Here is a 14,326-nt window from a genome sequence, read left to right on the forward strand (position 1 = left end):
CCACTTGAGGGTGTTACAGCAAGGCTCTACCCCAAGGGGAACAGATGTTTTGTCAAAACTAGGAGCCTAAGAAATATCACAGAAGTGCCAGTGGAAGAGTGAAATAAAGTCTCTAGAGCAGAGGCAGAGTTTGCTTTACCTGGAGAGAACAAAAGGCAAAGTCCTTCAGGAGCAGCTGAAAGCAAGTGGCTTTAGGGGACACTGGAATTCAGTGAAGGAAAGCCAAGGATGCAGATTTCCTCTAGAGCTCTGTGTTCTCTGAAGTCCTGCAGTATTGGATTCTTCTCCTTCCCGAAAGCCATTGGATAATGGGTTGGATTCCCAATGGAAAGCAAGTTGCAAACACACCCCAGCAGTCTGCAGTCTGAGATTCCACCTGGGAGGAGAGGAGGAACAACATGAACCTATGCTGAGGGAAGTGATGCTGCTATCCCAGTGATCTTCCACCTTGGGCAAAGTTTTCACACCTCAGTCCTCATTTGCATTTCAGCCTCTGTGTCTGCAGGTGTTGTATGTACAAGTGTTTGCTGATCCACAGGGACTAAGCTCCAAGCTCTTGGTGTGTCAGTGCCAGCAGTACCAGGAACACCAGTGAGTTCAGTTCAGCTCCTCTACAGCAGCAGCTGAACTGCTTCTTCCCACTGCTCCTGCAGCACTTCCAGGGTCAGGCAGGCCCAGGCTTACATAATGTCCCTGAAATCCTGGTGAATTCATGCCCACCAGAAGAGAGTAATGCAGGTTCAGAGATTTTTCTAAATAGTATATTCTACTTAAAAGAAAATTAATTAACACAGGGCTATTCCTGTCCTGGAAAAGGAGGTCAGACTAGATGATCACACTTGGTCCCTTTTGTCCTTGTAATACATATACACACACTCAGCACTGGGAGCTGCTGGAGAGAGCACAATGCCAATGGTAACACCATGTGGAGAATGCCAAAGGGGCCAAGTTAAATTTGGACAAATATATCATCAGAGAAGCAGCAGCAAAGCATTTCCATCCTGGTTTCTCAGCTCAGAGCCCACAGTAGTACCAGACCAAGCAACCACAGGAAGGTTTTGTGACATCCTCCAGTTTGTACAACTCACTGACAGGGAATGCCCAAAGGAAAGTCTGTGCTGTTGTGCAAACCATGTGAGACACCCCCTGAAGTAATGAACTGCCACTTCAGACATTTGAGGCTATTGCCATGGATCAGGGGTGCAGAAAGTGCTGAGTCTCACTCACAGAAACAAACCATGCTCAGAGCAAGTAACAATTGTGTGCACTTGTAACTCTTCCAGTCTTGCCCTTTGTGCCATGGCTGTCCTGTGGGTTGGCATCACCCTGCACTGATGATTAAATTTCTCCCTTCGTGGGTTCCCAGGGACCTTCTAGCATCACTCAAGCCACAGACTGGTCCTTTCAACCTGTGTTTCCCAAGAACCCAACTCTCATTTTTGGGTGGGATTCCCTTCTCCCAACTCTCATTCTTGGGTAGGATTCCTTTCTCCCTAACCATTCTTGGTTGCTCCATCATCACTCACCCATGTGGCAGGGAGCTGGGCAAGAGGGGCAGGAAAGTGTTGCTGGGGAGGGAACAGAGCAGAGAAAGGCCAAAGTGAGGAAATTGCAAAGGTGAATAATCCAGGCTCAGTAGAGATCAGCCTGGGGACAGCACACCAGTGTTTGAGGGATGGTGTGGTAACTCCCACGACTGGAATGCTGCAATGGATGGCTGGAAACTCTTCAGAAGGGAAAGGCAAGGGCAGGTGTTGGGGTAGACCTGAGTGTGGGGAAGTGTCTTGACTGTCTAGAGCTTTATGATGGTAATGGTAAGGTCAAATGTTCACCTGGACTTCAGTAAAGGTTTTGACACTATTTCCCACCACATTCTCCCGGAGAAGCTGCTCGTGTCTTGGGTGGGTGCACTCTTCAATGGGTACAAGACTGGCTGGCTGAGCCCAGAGGGTGGTGGGGAAGGGAGTTACATCCAGCTGGGGCTGGTCACCAGTGGTGTTCCCCAGGCCACTCTGGGGATCTAGGACACCCTCAGTCTGTTCACAGGAGACACCAAGCTGGCTGGGATTGTCACCTCCTGGAGGGCAGGAAGCTCTGCAGAAGGATCTGGACAGGTTGGATCAATGGGCTGAGGGTCAGTGGTGTGAGGGTCAACAAGGCAAAGTGTTGGGTCCTGCCCTTGGGCCACGAGAACCCCATGGAACACCCCAGGTTTGGGGCAGAGTGACTGGAAAGCTGCTGGTGGAGAAGACCCTGGGGGTGCTGGTCAACAGCAGCTGAACATGAGCCCAGGTGTGTCCAGGTGGCCAAGAAGGCCAAGGGCACTTGGCCTGTAGCAGCACTGATGTGCAGCAGGCCCAGGGCAGTGCTGTCCCCTGTGCCACTGCTGAGGCACCTCCAGTCCTGGGGGCAGTTTGGGCTCCTCAGGACAAGACAGACATTGAGGGCCCCAGCACAGGCTGCAGGAGGCAGAGCAGAGGTGGGAGGGAAGGAGAGATGTTCACGGAGGAAAAGATATTAAAAGCCAGTGCTACATTGGCATCAGAGCTGTCTCTGCTCCACAGGCCATGGAAGAAATCTCATTCTCAAGTCATGGGCAAAATACAAAATACAGTAGGACAAATGCAATAAAGGAAGCCAAAAACAAAGGTCTTTGGAAAGAACTTGTTTATGGCATGAAACCTAAATCAGGCAGAACTTGCCAGGCAGGTTGTAGTGCAGCAGCCAAGCGTGGGGCTGGGAGGAGGAGTTGGAGAGGGTTAGGGCAGGGGAAGAAACCCAAATGACTCCTCTCCCCTTGTCCTGTTGTGGGAACCAGGTGAGCTTCCACCAGGGAATCTCCCAGGGAGAGAGCAGAGGATTCATTCCCTACTGGCAGTGAAGTTTCTTAAACTGTTCAGAAAATGGTGTTTGGGGCTGCCAGAAAGCACTGCAGGAATGTGCAGCTCTCCCTGGCTGGGGCTGCACAGGGATTTACAGGGATTGCTAAAATAAAGGCACACAAGAAATCACACAAACTCCCAAAGCAGAGCTCCCTGCAGGAGTGTGAGGCACAAGTTCCCTGTGCACCTGGGAGAAGCCTGGAGCACGAGCTGGGATTCAAAATAGCTGGAACACCTCAGTCACACACACTCTGAACAGACCCAAGGAGAAAACGAGGGCACTTGTGACTGACAGAAACTTCAGGAACTCACAAAACTTTGTCTCACTCACCAGCTGAAACCACCCAGCCAAAACTTGGGGGAATTTTTTAACTTCATCTCCTTTGTTTTGTTGTGCCCCCAGAAATTCTAACCTGGATGTCCTGCAGGTGCAGTCAGTGAGAACAGCATCCCCAGCTCTTTCTCTTCCAGCCCTCTGGGCCTTGTTCTCTCTCTCCAAGCTGCATCCAGGCCCATGCCCCATGGCAGCTTGGCTGATGGGGACACTGCAGAGCACCAGGAGAGCTGCAGCCTGTAAAATGTGACCAAAACCTCATGAAAGCCACTCACAGGAAGGAACATCACAGCTTGGAGTAGATTTACACCACTCTGCTCCAAGCCAAAACATTTCTTCACGTTCCTGAATTTCCCTGAACTTCATGTGTTGCAAGAGTTGAAATTTTGACTTTTTTTTTTTTTGTTCAAAAATAGGGCAAAAATAGATGTTGAAATATGGGCATTTCCCATAGGAAGGAAATTCCATTACTTGAGCAGCTCTGTGCAACACGAAGGAGATTCATTTGCAGAAACTCTGCTAACTTGTAATGAAGGTCAGAGCTGCATAATTGGACTCTGCTCCCGGGGCCAGTGAACAGTGCAGGAGACAGAATTAATCCCAACCCCCAAATTAAGGTTACTGTAACAAGGAGAACAAGACTACAATTGGCAAAATCCAAGGAAGGAAGGGCTGAAGGATTGCTTAACACAGAAGGAAATCACACCTTTCCCATAACAATTAGCAGCTGGGAATATCCCAGTGGCTTCTTGCACTCCAGCAGAAAACATCCACATCCTAGGGCAGGTCTGGGGATGAATGGTCCTTGTCCATCCTCCCAGTCACCCCCACGTTCAGGTGGCAGAGCTGCCACCCTTCCCCTGCCACTCACCTCATCATTCAGGGTTTTGTCAGCATTTTCCAAAGGCTCAGTGCATCCTGGAATCCAGGGAAACCATGGAGTGGTGGGTACAGCCTCACTGCCTCCTCCAGGTTGTGTGCAGCAAAACAGATTTGCTGTAACCTCATCCTAACAGAGACTCACACCTGAGTTTATCATTACCTCATGAACTGACCCTTAGGTCAATGTTGGTGTTTTGCTTTTTACAGATCCAATAGAGAATCAATATCTTTCTGATAAAGAAGGAGTTGTTCTACTGCACCTCCAAAACTCTCCTGTAGATGCACAAAGCCTCACTAACATTCTGTCTCAGGAGTGCTTTGCCCAGAACTCCACTTGTCCAGTGAAGTGTTTCCAGGCTGGGCAGAGACACGGATGGACAGTGTGTTTAAGGAAGGAATGGGAGAAAACCAAACTGCCTTGTGTTCATGTAATATTTTCAGTCTGCCTGTGGGATTAGCATCAATCATTTTGAAAGGTGCTTTGTGGAGAAAATCTCCAGGGAGCTGATGTGGGAAAGCTCTTGCAGGCTGTTTCCCAACAAGCCCTTCCTTTCTCTTCGAGGAGCTGTGCGAGGACAGCGTCGGAACCTCCTCAGTAAGGTGATTCTGTGACAGGAGATGAACTGTGTCTTCTCTCACTGCCTCTCACAAGGTGACATTGTGAGCTTCCTTTTTGCCTGTTGTTGGAAACCTGGAGCTTCACGTGGCCTCTGTGAGCTGTGGTGATGAGGTGTGCCTGGCACTCACGGAGCCAGCAGAGACTTGGGGGAGTTAGCTGACCGTGGGGTCTGCTCCCCAAGGATTGCTCTACCCTGGAAAGACTCTGCCTGGGCATCAGGCAGCTCCATCCTGAGGGAGCAGAGCTCTTCACCTCCTCCATAGCTTCAGGCTGCTGCTCTGTGTCCTATTTAATAACTCAATAGTATCTGGAAGTTGCCACAGGTGCAAGTTGAAATGAAACATGGGGAAAATTGCGGAAGGAGAAGGTGTCAGGCATTTCTCCCTGTGAGTTTATGGCTTAAAAAGGCCTAAGGGTGCTAACATGGGGATTAAAAACCAGGGTAGGGATTAGTGTGGATTCCAGGAGCCAAACTGAACTTCAGGAAAGGACAAGCATCCTTTGTTAGGCAGCCAGTGCTGCCTGAGGTGCCACACACAGTGGCTGAGGGGCAGCCAAGTGCAGAGCAGCTCTCTGGGGAGTGTCAGCAATGCACTTGGCCAGGCCAGGAGAGCTCTGCTGCAGGTCACCAGCCCCAGCAGCAGCCAACAGAGCAGCCTGGGGCCCTTCTGCAAGAGCAGCTGCTGGCCAAGCCCTGTGAGAAGCAGTGACATGAGGAACAGGAGATGTTCTCTCTCTGGGCCAATGCTGTGGACAGAGAAGAAGCAGCAAAGAAGATCAACTCAGGCTGCCTTTAGCTCTGTGGCCAGCCTGGCTCTCAGCCACCTGTCTGCAGGAGGGATTTGGTGGTACAGGCAGAACACTGGAACCTATTGCCTATAGCCATTCATTTTGGAATGAAATTCTTCTCTTGTGCAGCCCATTCCAGTATGTGCCTGGCTGGAAAGATGACTGAAGCTTTGCAGAGCACAGGGCTTGAGTTTCCAGTCCCCAGTTGGTACTTGCATCACCTGAGATGTCACTGAACCTTCAACAGGAAGATTAGGGCCATTAGTGTCCTGTGAGCTACTGAGTTGTGTGCAGACCAAGCAATTCATGGGGTGCAGAGTGTGTCCTTGTCTCCTGCTGCAGCAATGGCTCATGCCTGTGCCGATGGAGCAGTTTAAACATGGGAGAATGACAGAGATGGTCAAGATCCCAAACTCCAAATGGCTCATTCTGCTGTCTAATCACTATCCTGATTCATGGCTGTACTTGATGACTTTAAAGGGCTTTTCATACCTCAATTGTCTAATCAGTATCCTGATTCATGGCTGTACTTGGTGACTTTAAAGGGCTTTTCATACCTCAATGATTCCACGATCAATGTGTGAAAAGGCAGTTGATGTTGGGAGTTGCTGTCTGTAACCTGGGCTGGAGGGATCCAGCTCTCCTCTCCCTCCAGAGCTCATGGGGACATAGGGTTTGGGAGGATTTCAGGGCACTGTGCAGGATGAGCCTGATGGCTTTGACCTCCTCCTGGCTGGCTGAGTCCAAACTCTGTGACAAGCTCCAGCTGCAGACACAATGCATCTCTGCTGCTTTGCCAAAGGCAGAACATGCAGCAAAGCCTCCACCCTGGGGCCATCCGAGCTGAGGAGATGGAATCCTGTCAGGAGACAGCTGCTGTCACCATTGTGAGCCATATGTCTGGCAGGAGCAGACACAGAGGTGCTGTTGGAACTTTGGGGTTGTGTTTAGGCTGCAGTTTTTCACCCTGTTCAGAGGTCAGCACAGTCTGTCTGGTGCTCACACCTCCAGCCTCACTTGTGGCTTTGGCATCATGCACTGCTGAAAACTTTGAGCTGTCAGACTCCTAGCCAAGAAACTGTGCCAAGAATCAATATTTAAGAAATCAAGACAGTGGAAGCTTTGCCTGCTTCCTTGAAAGCAGAGCCTGGCTCTCTGACAGGCTGCACTGCTGGTGCCTTTCCTCTGCACACTCAGCGAACTGATTCCTCCTCAAAATTTGCCTAATATGCCAACGGGAAACCACAGCCACTTGGCTGAGGCACAGACACATGTCCATCCCTCAGGCTGGTCTGGGCAAACCCCAGAGGTGTGTCTGGAGCTCGGAGGTGCTGGGCACAGCACTGGTGAAGGACCTGCCAGCCAGTACCCAGCTGGAGCTGCTGGATGGACTCCTGCCTGCAGCCTCCCCATGGCAGGAGCCTGGTGAGGGGCAGAGTGGGCTGGGGGTGAGAGCTGGTTCTCATTTCACAGCTGCCCTGCTCTCACCCTCCTTGCAGCCTGCGAGGAGGCAGAATCAAGCACGAACCCAGTGGCACTGTGATGCCCAGTGAGGGTCTGTGCAGGCTGCTGGTGACAGGTGCTCTCTGTGCTCTGCTCTCCTGCAATCATCGAAGATGTTTTCAGTCTCCTCCTACATGCCACTCCCCCAGCCCCTACTGCCATGTATCCTGAGCATATTACAGTCTTCCTTTCCTCTCTCAGGAGGTACTGCTCAGAGCTCTCTGCTAATGCTGTACCTTTCCAGGGGGAAAATCCTGCAACCTGCCCTTGAGCTGAGAGAATTAAAGAAGGAAACAACCCAGAATAATCCCCCAGGACGAAAAAGCCCCAGTGCCCTCCCTGCCTGAGAGCCTGCACTGCTTCCAGGTGAGTGGTTCTGTCAGCACATCTGAATGCATGAATGAGTGGGGCCAGGGCCAGGGCTGAAGCAGGACAGGAGGGTGGCAGGAGATTTCCTTGGGCATGTGCTTGAGAGTGTGGCTGGGATAGCTCTCTGCTGCTCTAGGACAGGAGTGCTCTAAAAGTGGGACTGTGTGTTCTGGGCTGGGATTAAATGCTTGGTAAGCAGCTTGAGTGGGACAACCTTAGCACAGGACCTTGGCATGAGTAGGGAGCAATGGGGAGAGCAGCACTTGTCCTCTAAGTGTTGGACTTAGGCCCCAAACCTACTGCTCAGCTGGTGATCACTTTGCCACTGGAGAGCTTAGCTGGCTGAAATTCCTGCCTGTTGCAGATTCCTCAGCTGGTGCTCTCTGCCAGAGGTGGGTCAGTGGCTGAGCCCTGGGCACATCTGGTCTGCTCCTGGCCAGCTGGTGCTCTCTGCCAGAGATGGGTCAGTGGCTGGGCCCTGGGCACATCTGGTCTGCTCCTGGGTCTGCTGTCAGGGTAGGAGCTGGCTGGGAGGGAGCTGGCTGCCAGGTACCAGCTGGGAAACAGAGATGCCCTAGCACTTCACTGAGCAGAAAGCCCTGCCAGGGGCTGCTATAGCAACACATAGATGGCTGAGTTCAGTCCAGTTGGGCTTGTGAATGGAGATTTTCAGCTCAGGCACTTTGCATTGCTTTCAGCTTGTAGTTCCCTTCCCAGGCTGCAAAGGATCCCACAGCATGAGGGGTGAGGATGCCTCCAGCCAGGGAGGTCTGTGAGCTGTGACCAGGTCTTTATTCTGGTCCTCAGTACTGAAAGAGAAAGACCAGCCAACAGCCCAGTGGCTGGATCCAAAGCTCCTGCCCACAGGCACTGAGCTAGTGCTGGGGGAAGTCAGGCTGGAGTGGAGACATCCTCTCCTCCTTTGGCATCCTTGCCAAGGCAGTTCCTGGGAAGCAGCTGTCTTGCTCAGCTGAAGGTGGAAGGACTGTAGCTTCCCACTCTGGAGTGCCCATGGTATGCCCTAAAACAAGTAGGACTTGGCAGCTGTTAACAGCAATTTTCAGACCCTCGAGCAGAGTCCTGAGGGGGAGGTATGGCCCTGCCTGCCTTCCCTCCAACAGCCTGGCACGTCCCTTCCTCGAGCCCTGAGCCTCCCTCCCTCCTGCCTGACCCTGCCCTCTCCTTCTGTCACCCAGCACCAGGACTCCACCTGGCAAAGACTGGCACAGCTCTCCCAGTGCGCCCTTGCCTTGCCCTTCCACATCTGCCCAGCTCGTGCACAGCTCTTCCCAACTCCTCCTGCAGAAATTCCTCCCTCTTCTCCCCCTTTGCATGCTTCTCTGCTGCAACCTGTGGAGAATTCCCTGAAAATCCTCTGGTTTGGATGCTGTAAAGCAGAGTTTCCTTGGAGACAAGAGAAACAGTGCTGATTATTTCACAGTCCCTGGCTAGCTTTCAGCAAGGAAAACAGGAAAGGGAGTTGTGTTAGCAGAGGGAAGAGGGAGCCTGGGGCAGGGGGGTGGAGGGGGACACCTGGCTGTGCTAAGCTTTCCCTGTGGCAGCATGGCTTGACCAAGTGCCACGTGCTGTGCCCACACAGGGTGTGACAGTACACCCTGTCCCAAACACTGCTGCCCTGGGAGTATAGTCCCTCTCTTCCTCCAGCCCCTGGGAGAGGCTCCAGAACCTGGGAGAGGCTTTGCAGTGGGCATTTCTAATTTGGCTGATTTCTGCCAGTCCCAGGAGTAAAACTGACTAATTAGATTAACCCTTGTGGTTCTTTACATGAGCAATAGTGGGACAGTGGTGCAAAGCACCAGCACTCCAGGCATTGTCTCCCATCCATCTGCTCTGAGTGCTGACAACTGGGCCCCAGAACCCTCTGGAGACTGGAGCTCTGCTGTGTTGGCCATGCAGATTTTTGCCTTGCTTGGGGTGGGTTATCAGGTCATTGGCTGATATCTTTTGGACACTGCTGCTGCTCTTTCTCAGGCAGAGACAGTCTTCACCTGAAATTTCATTCCCTTGGAATGGAAAGATGACCACAGAAAAATCTCCATAGAGCAGGACAAAATGTTGTGCAGAAATCTTCCTTCCCCATTTTTCACTTTCACCATCTTCTGACTGATGCCCCTAAACCAGCCAAAATTCCACTGTTTATGTGCAACCTCCCTGCCAGGAACTAGGCATTAGTTTTGCAACACTGGACTTGCTTGCAAAATATCCTGTGGCCCCTGGTCCCGCCTTGAAGTCACCCCCAAAAATGCTCATCTCAGTGTTTCTGGTGGAGTGGAGCCTGGAGAAACAACCTTCACCAAGAGAGCAAAGCCACTCTCTTCCTCCCAGGAAAGTGAGGAAGGAATCTTGTCAATCCAAGCCATTGACAAGAGTTTTTCTACAGCAGTCTGAAAACTTCCAGCTGATGCAACAGAGACTATTTCCACAATTCCAGACCAGTGGTGCAGGGGGAATGTGCTGTGGAGACAGCTGCTCTGTTGCAAAACATGCAGAAAGATAAAGGGACTAAGTCAGCAGGAGGGTGGGGACACCACAGGAGAAAGATCTGCTGTTGAGTTCCTTCTGGGCAGTAAGTTGTGCCCTGAGAAGGATGCTGAGCACATGGTGGGACATGGGATCCAGTGGCTAATGCTGAACCTTCCCCTATTAAAAGAGAAATTTCATTTTGTTTGCACATAAATACATTTTCCAGTGCATGTGGATGTGGAGACATCAGGAGAGCAGAGCAGGTGAGTCCCTTCATGTGTGGGTTGTGCTTCCACCTTCCCTGCTCAGGAGTTTCTGGTGTGGTCCAGCTCTGAGGAAGGCCTGGAGGAGAGGGAGCCCATGTTTCCACACTCCTGGTTCAGTGTGGGTGTCCTCAGGTCACCATAGCAGGTGGGAAGGCTGGTTTGTCTGAGTCTGTGGTGGGGGATTCCAGAGCCAGCAATGTGACTTTGCACTTTCCTAGAGAGTCTGGAGCTTTGCAGATGGAAGTAGGCAGCACTTCACCTTCCCAGGTATGCTGTGATGAGGAATGAGTGGTTTGGGAGGAAGAAAGAGAGTGTCTTGGGTTTGAAACTTTCTTTGGTGGTTCTGCTTTCAGAAGTGATTGCCTCAGGTGGGAAGCTGCTGTAGGAAGCTGCTCTGTGGCCCTGGAAGCAAACCAACACTGTTCCAATCCACAAGAAAGGGCTGAGGGAAGACCCAGGGACCTACAGACCTGTGAGTCTAACCTCAGTTTCCAGAGCAATTCTGGAGATGCTCATACTGAGCACTACTGAAAAGCTTTAACTGAATAATGCAATCATCAGCCAGGAAAGAGGGAGTCACAATGGGAAAGTCCTCTTGAACCCGTTTGATCTCCTTCTAGGAGGAGCTCACACCCCAGTGGATAAGAGGAAGGTGGTGCACACAGTTTTCCTGGCTGTTCATGAGGCTTTTGATGCTGTCCCTCACAGCATCCTTCTGGACAAGCTGTCCTGCTGTGGGAGGAGTGGGTTGATGGTGCTCTGGGTGAAGATCCAGCTGGACTGCAGGGCTTGAAGGGTTGCAGAGATCAGGATGAGTCTGGCAGGCGAGTGGTCACCAGCAGTGTCCTGGGGTCACCCCCAGGGCCAGTGCTGTTCCATACTTCATTCGTGATCCGGATGCCGTGATTGAACGCTCCATTTGCAAACTGGCTGACCATACCAAACTGGGAGGTGCTGCTGATTTTATTGAGGAACAAGAGGCCTTGCAGAAGAACCTTGAGAGGTTGGAGCACTAGGCAATCATCAGGCATGAATTGGAAGTAGTCAAATTGCCTTTTTTCTGCAGGTGGGAGAGAATAATGCTGGGCACAAGTCTGAGTTGGGAGAGGAGTGGCTGGAGAGCAGCAGAGAGGGACCTGAGGGTGCTGGTGGGCTGCAGGCAGAGTGAGCACTGTGCCCAGGCAGCTGAGAGGGCAAACTGCACATTGAGGACATCACACACAGCATGACCAGCCAGTCCTCATAGCAACCTGCAAGGATCCTGCCAGGAGCTGAAGGGGCTCCAGGGAAGCTGCAGAGGGACTTGGTTAGGAACTGCAGGGACAGGACAAGGAGCAATGGGGAGAAATGGAAAGAGGGAAATTGAGATTAGATCTTAGGCAGAAGTTTTCCCTGTGAGGGTGGTGAGACACTGGCACAGATTGCCCAGGGAGGCTGTGGCTGCCCCAACCCTGGCAATGTTCATTCCAGGTTGGGTGAAGCCTTGAGCAACCTGCTCTGGTGGGAGGTGTCCCTGCCCAGGGCAGGGGTTGGGGCTGGATCATCTCTAAGCTCCAACCCCTGACAAGAAGGCACAGACTCAAGCTCTGCCAGGGGAGGGTTAGGTTGGGTTGGGGCCATCTCTAAGCTCCAACCCCTGACAAGAAGGCACAGACTCAAGCTCTGCCAGGGGAGGGTTAGGTTGGATATTAGGAAGAGAAGATTTACAGAGAGAGTGCTCAGGCATTGGAATGTGCTGCCCAGGGAGGTGGTGGATTCACCATCCCTGGAGGTTTTCAAGCTGAGACTGGATGTGGCACTTAGTGCCATGGGCTAGTGACCACAGTAGGGTTGGACTCGATGATCTTGAAGTTCTCTTCCAACCTGGTTGATTCTATGATTCTATGAAGACACAGTGTGCTGCATCTTATGCTTTCCTGCCTGTCCTTCTCCCTGCCCAGCGTAGGCAGAGCTGTGCCTGGAGGTGACCATGAGTGAGCAGAGCCATGTGAACAGTCTGTTCCTGAACGAGGAGGCGGCGAAGCGGCTGAGCGCGGAGGGCAGGGTGCAGCGGCTGCGCCAGGCCGTGCAGAAACGCGCGGCACGCGCCAAGAAACGCATGAACAGCATCACTGCCAGCAATGCCAAGAGCTTCCTCAGGAGAAATGCCTTCGTCCTCCTCACCATCGCTGCAGTCTTACTGGGTATGGGGCTGGTGGCAACACCAGGCACCGCTGAGGAACATGGGGAAATGTTGGTTTGGTCCACAAAGATTTGATTTTGTTTGGCAGTTTGGCTGGTGAGCTGACAGCTCCAAGGGATGTCCACGTTGGGAGTACCTTTGTGTGCAAGAACAGACCTGAGGGAATGGCCTGAAGTTGGGTCAGGGAAGGGTTAGGTTGGGATGGATATTGGGACAGGTTCTTCCCCCAGAGGTGTTTGGGCACTGAACAGCTCCCCAGGGCAGTGGGCACAGCCCCAAGGCTGACAGAGCTCCAGGAGTGTTTGGCCAATGCTCTCAGGTATAGGGTGGATTGTTGGGGTGTCCTGTGCAAGGCAGGAGTTGGACTAGATGATCCTTGTGGATCCCTTCCAACTCTGAATATTCTGTGTTTCTGTGATATTCTATACATGATATATTTCCAGCTTTGGGCCCAGGCTGTGTGTCTCAAAGTCACTGGCTGAACTCAGCTTTAAGAGGTGGGTGGACAAACACTCTGAACTGTGTAGTCACCCTCAGTTTAGGCTGGAAGATCCCAGCTCTCAATCACAGCATTTTGTGTTCATGACTGCCCCGGGAACAGACCCCCGAGGAGCAGCAGACAGGGAAACAAGGAGATCTGTGGTTTAGCACAAGGTTCCTCTGCACAGAAATATGTCAGAGGGAGAGAGAGCACACAGCAAAAACTGGATCAGAGCCTCTTAGAAAATGAGCATTTGTTCCTTTGGGGAGAGGAGGAGCTGAAAGGAGACAAGAAAGAGAAAAGCCACACTGTAGGACTGAGGGACAGACCACTGGATCACACTGTCCCATTTCCATTCTCATCCTTTGCTGATCCACAGGGATCATCCTGGCGTTCTCCCTGCGGCCCTACCAGTTCACCTATCGCCAGATCAAGTACTTCTCCTTCCCTGGGGAGCTGCTGATGAGAATGCTCCAGATGTTGGTGCTTCCTCTCATTGTCTCCAGCTTGATCACGGGTGAGAAGTGCTTTCTGCTGCTCCCAGCCAAGGCAATGGGCAGCCAAGATGGATGGTAGCTGTTGTTGGAGTTTACCTTTGGAGGTGCTTGGATTAGCTTGTTCTGAACCTACAGCTGTAGTGAACATGATCCACACTCCTCCCCACACTGGCTCAGTAGTGGGGCACAGAACCTTGTGCTTCCTCAGAAGACTGGGGAGAACACAGTGTGGTGGTTCCAGTGCCCAGCACTGGAGAACTAACAAGGATTTCATCCTATGTAGCATCAAATATCAACAAATTTGTTGCCCAAGTCGTGTTCAGGTTTCCTCCAGGCTAGAGAAGGGTAGTTTGTGACAGTCCAGCTGGAGGGCTTGTTTCACCCAGGTCCTCATGGAAGGTATGTCAGACAGCTAAGCTGCCACACAGTGGAAGGGACTGCGAGGTTTTCCACCTGCTGAAACATCCCATTAGGCCCAATGTAGTGGGAGGGGATTGTTTCCCTATGGAGAGCTTTAGGAGGAGCTTACTACATTCCCAAATGCAGCCTAAGACCCTGGTGCTATGCTTCTTTGTGACCACAAGCCACATTGTCCCATCCCAACATCACCCTGGAGCTCGAGAGTCTGCCCCTGGTATGCTGTGCTTCCTAGAGACCCCAACTCCCTGTCCAACTCCTGCATGTGCCCTGCACCCTTTGAGTCTTCCTCAGGCTTCCTCTTTTTCTCTAAGACAACAGACCTCCTCACCTTGTCTCTATGACTGCCCAGGAATGGCCTCACTGGACAGCAGAGTCTCAGGGAAGATGGGGATGAGGGCAATCGTCTACTACATGGTGACCACGATCATAGCAGTCTTCATTGGCATCCTCATGGTGATCATCATCCACCCAGGGAAAGGATCCAAGGACAAGCTCCACCGAGAAGGCAGAATTGAGCAGGTGCAGACCACAGATGCCTTCATGGACTTGGTGAGGTAGGTGGACAAGATGGTCTCACATTGGAATGTCACAGCTTTAGGCAAGCAGTCTTAGGGAAAG

General features: G+C 51.9%; 1 protein-coding gene across 1 annotated transcript in view; it reads left to right on the plus strand.

The window, feature by feature from the left end:
* The first annotated feature begins 12,097 nt into the window (after positions 1–12,097).
* The window catches only part of LOC103803589 (excitatory amino acid transporter 4-like), a 9,010-nt gene continuing 6,781 nt past the window's right edge, over positions 12,098–14,326 (plus strand). Inside the window, exons 1-3 of the mRNA XM_009076161.1 lie at positions 12,098–12,311; positions 13,171–13,308; positions 14,058–14,262. Of these exons, the coding sequence (XP_009074409.1) occupies positions 12,098–12,311; positions 13,171–13,308; positions 14,058–14,262 (557 nt within the window). The remainder of the gene's footprint in view (positions 12,312–13,170; positions 13,309–14,057; positions 14,263–14,326) is intronic.

This window comes from Acanthisitta chloris, unplaced genomic scaffold, assembly GCF_000695815.1.
Source record: "Acanthisitta chloris isolate BGI_N310 unplaced genomic scaffold, ASM69581v1 scaffold8150, whole genome shotgun sequence".
Taxonomy (NCBI): domain Eukaryota; kingdom Metazoa; phylum Chordata; class Aves; order Passeriformes; family Acanthisittidae; genus Acanthisitta; species Acanthisitta chloris.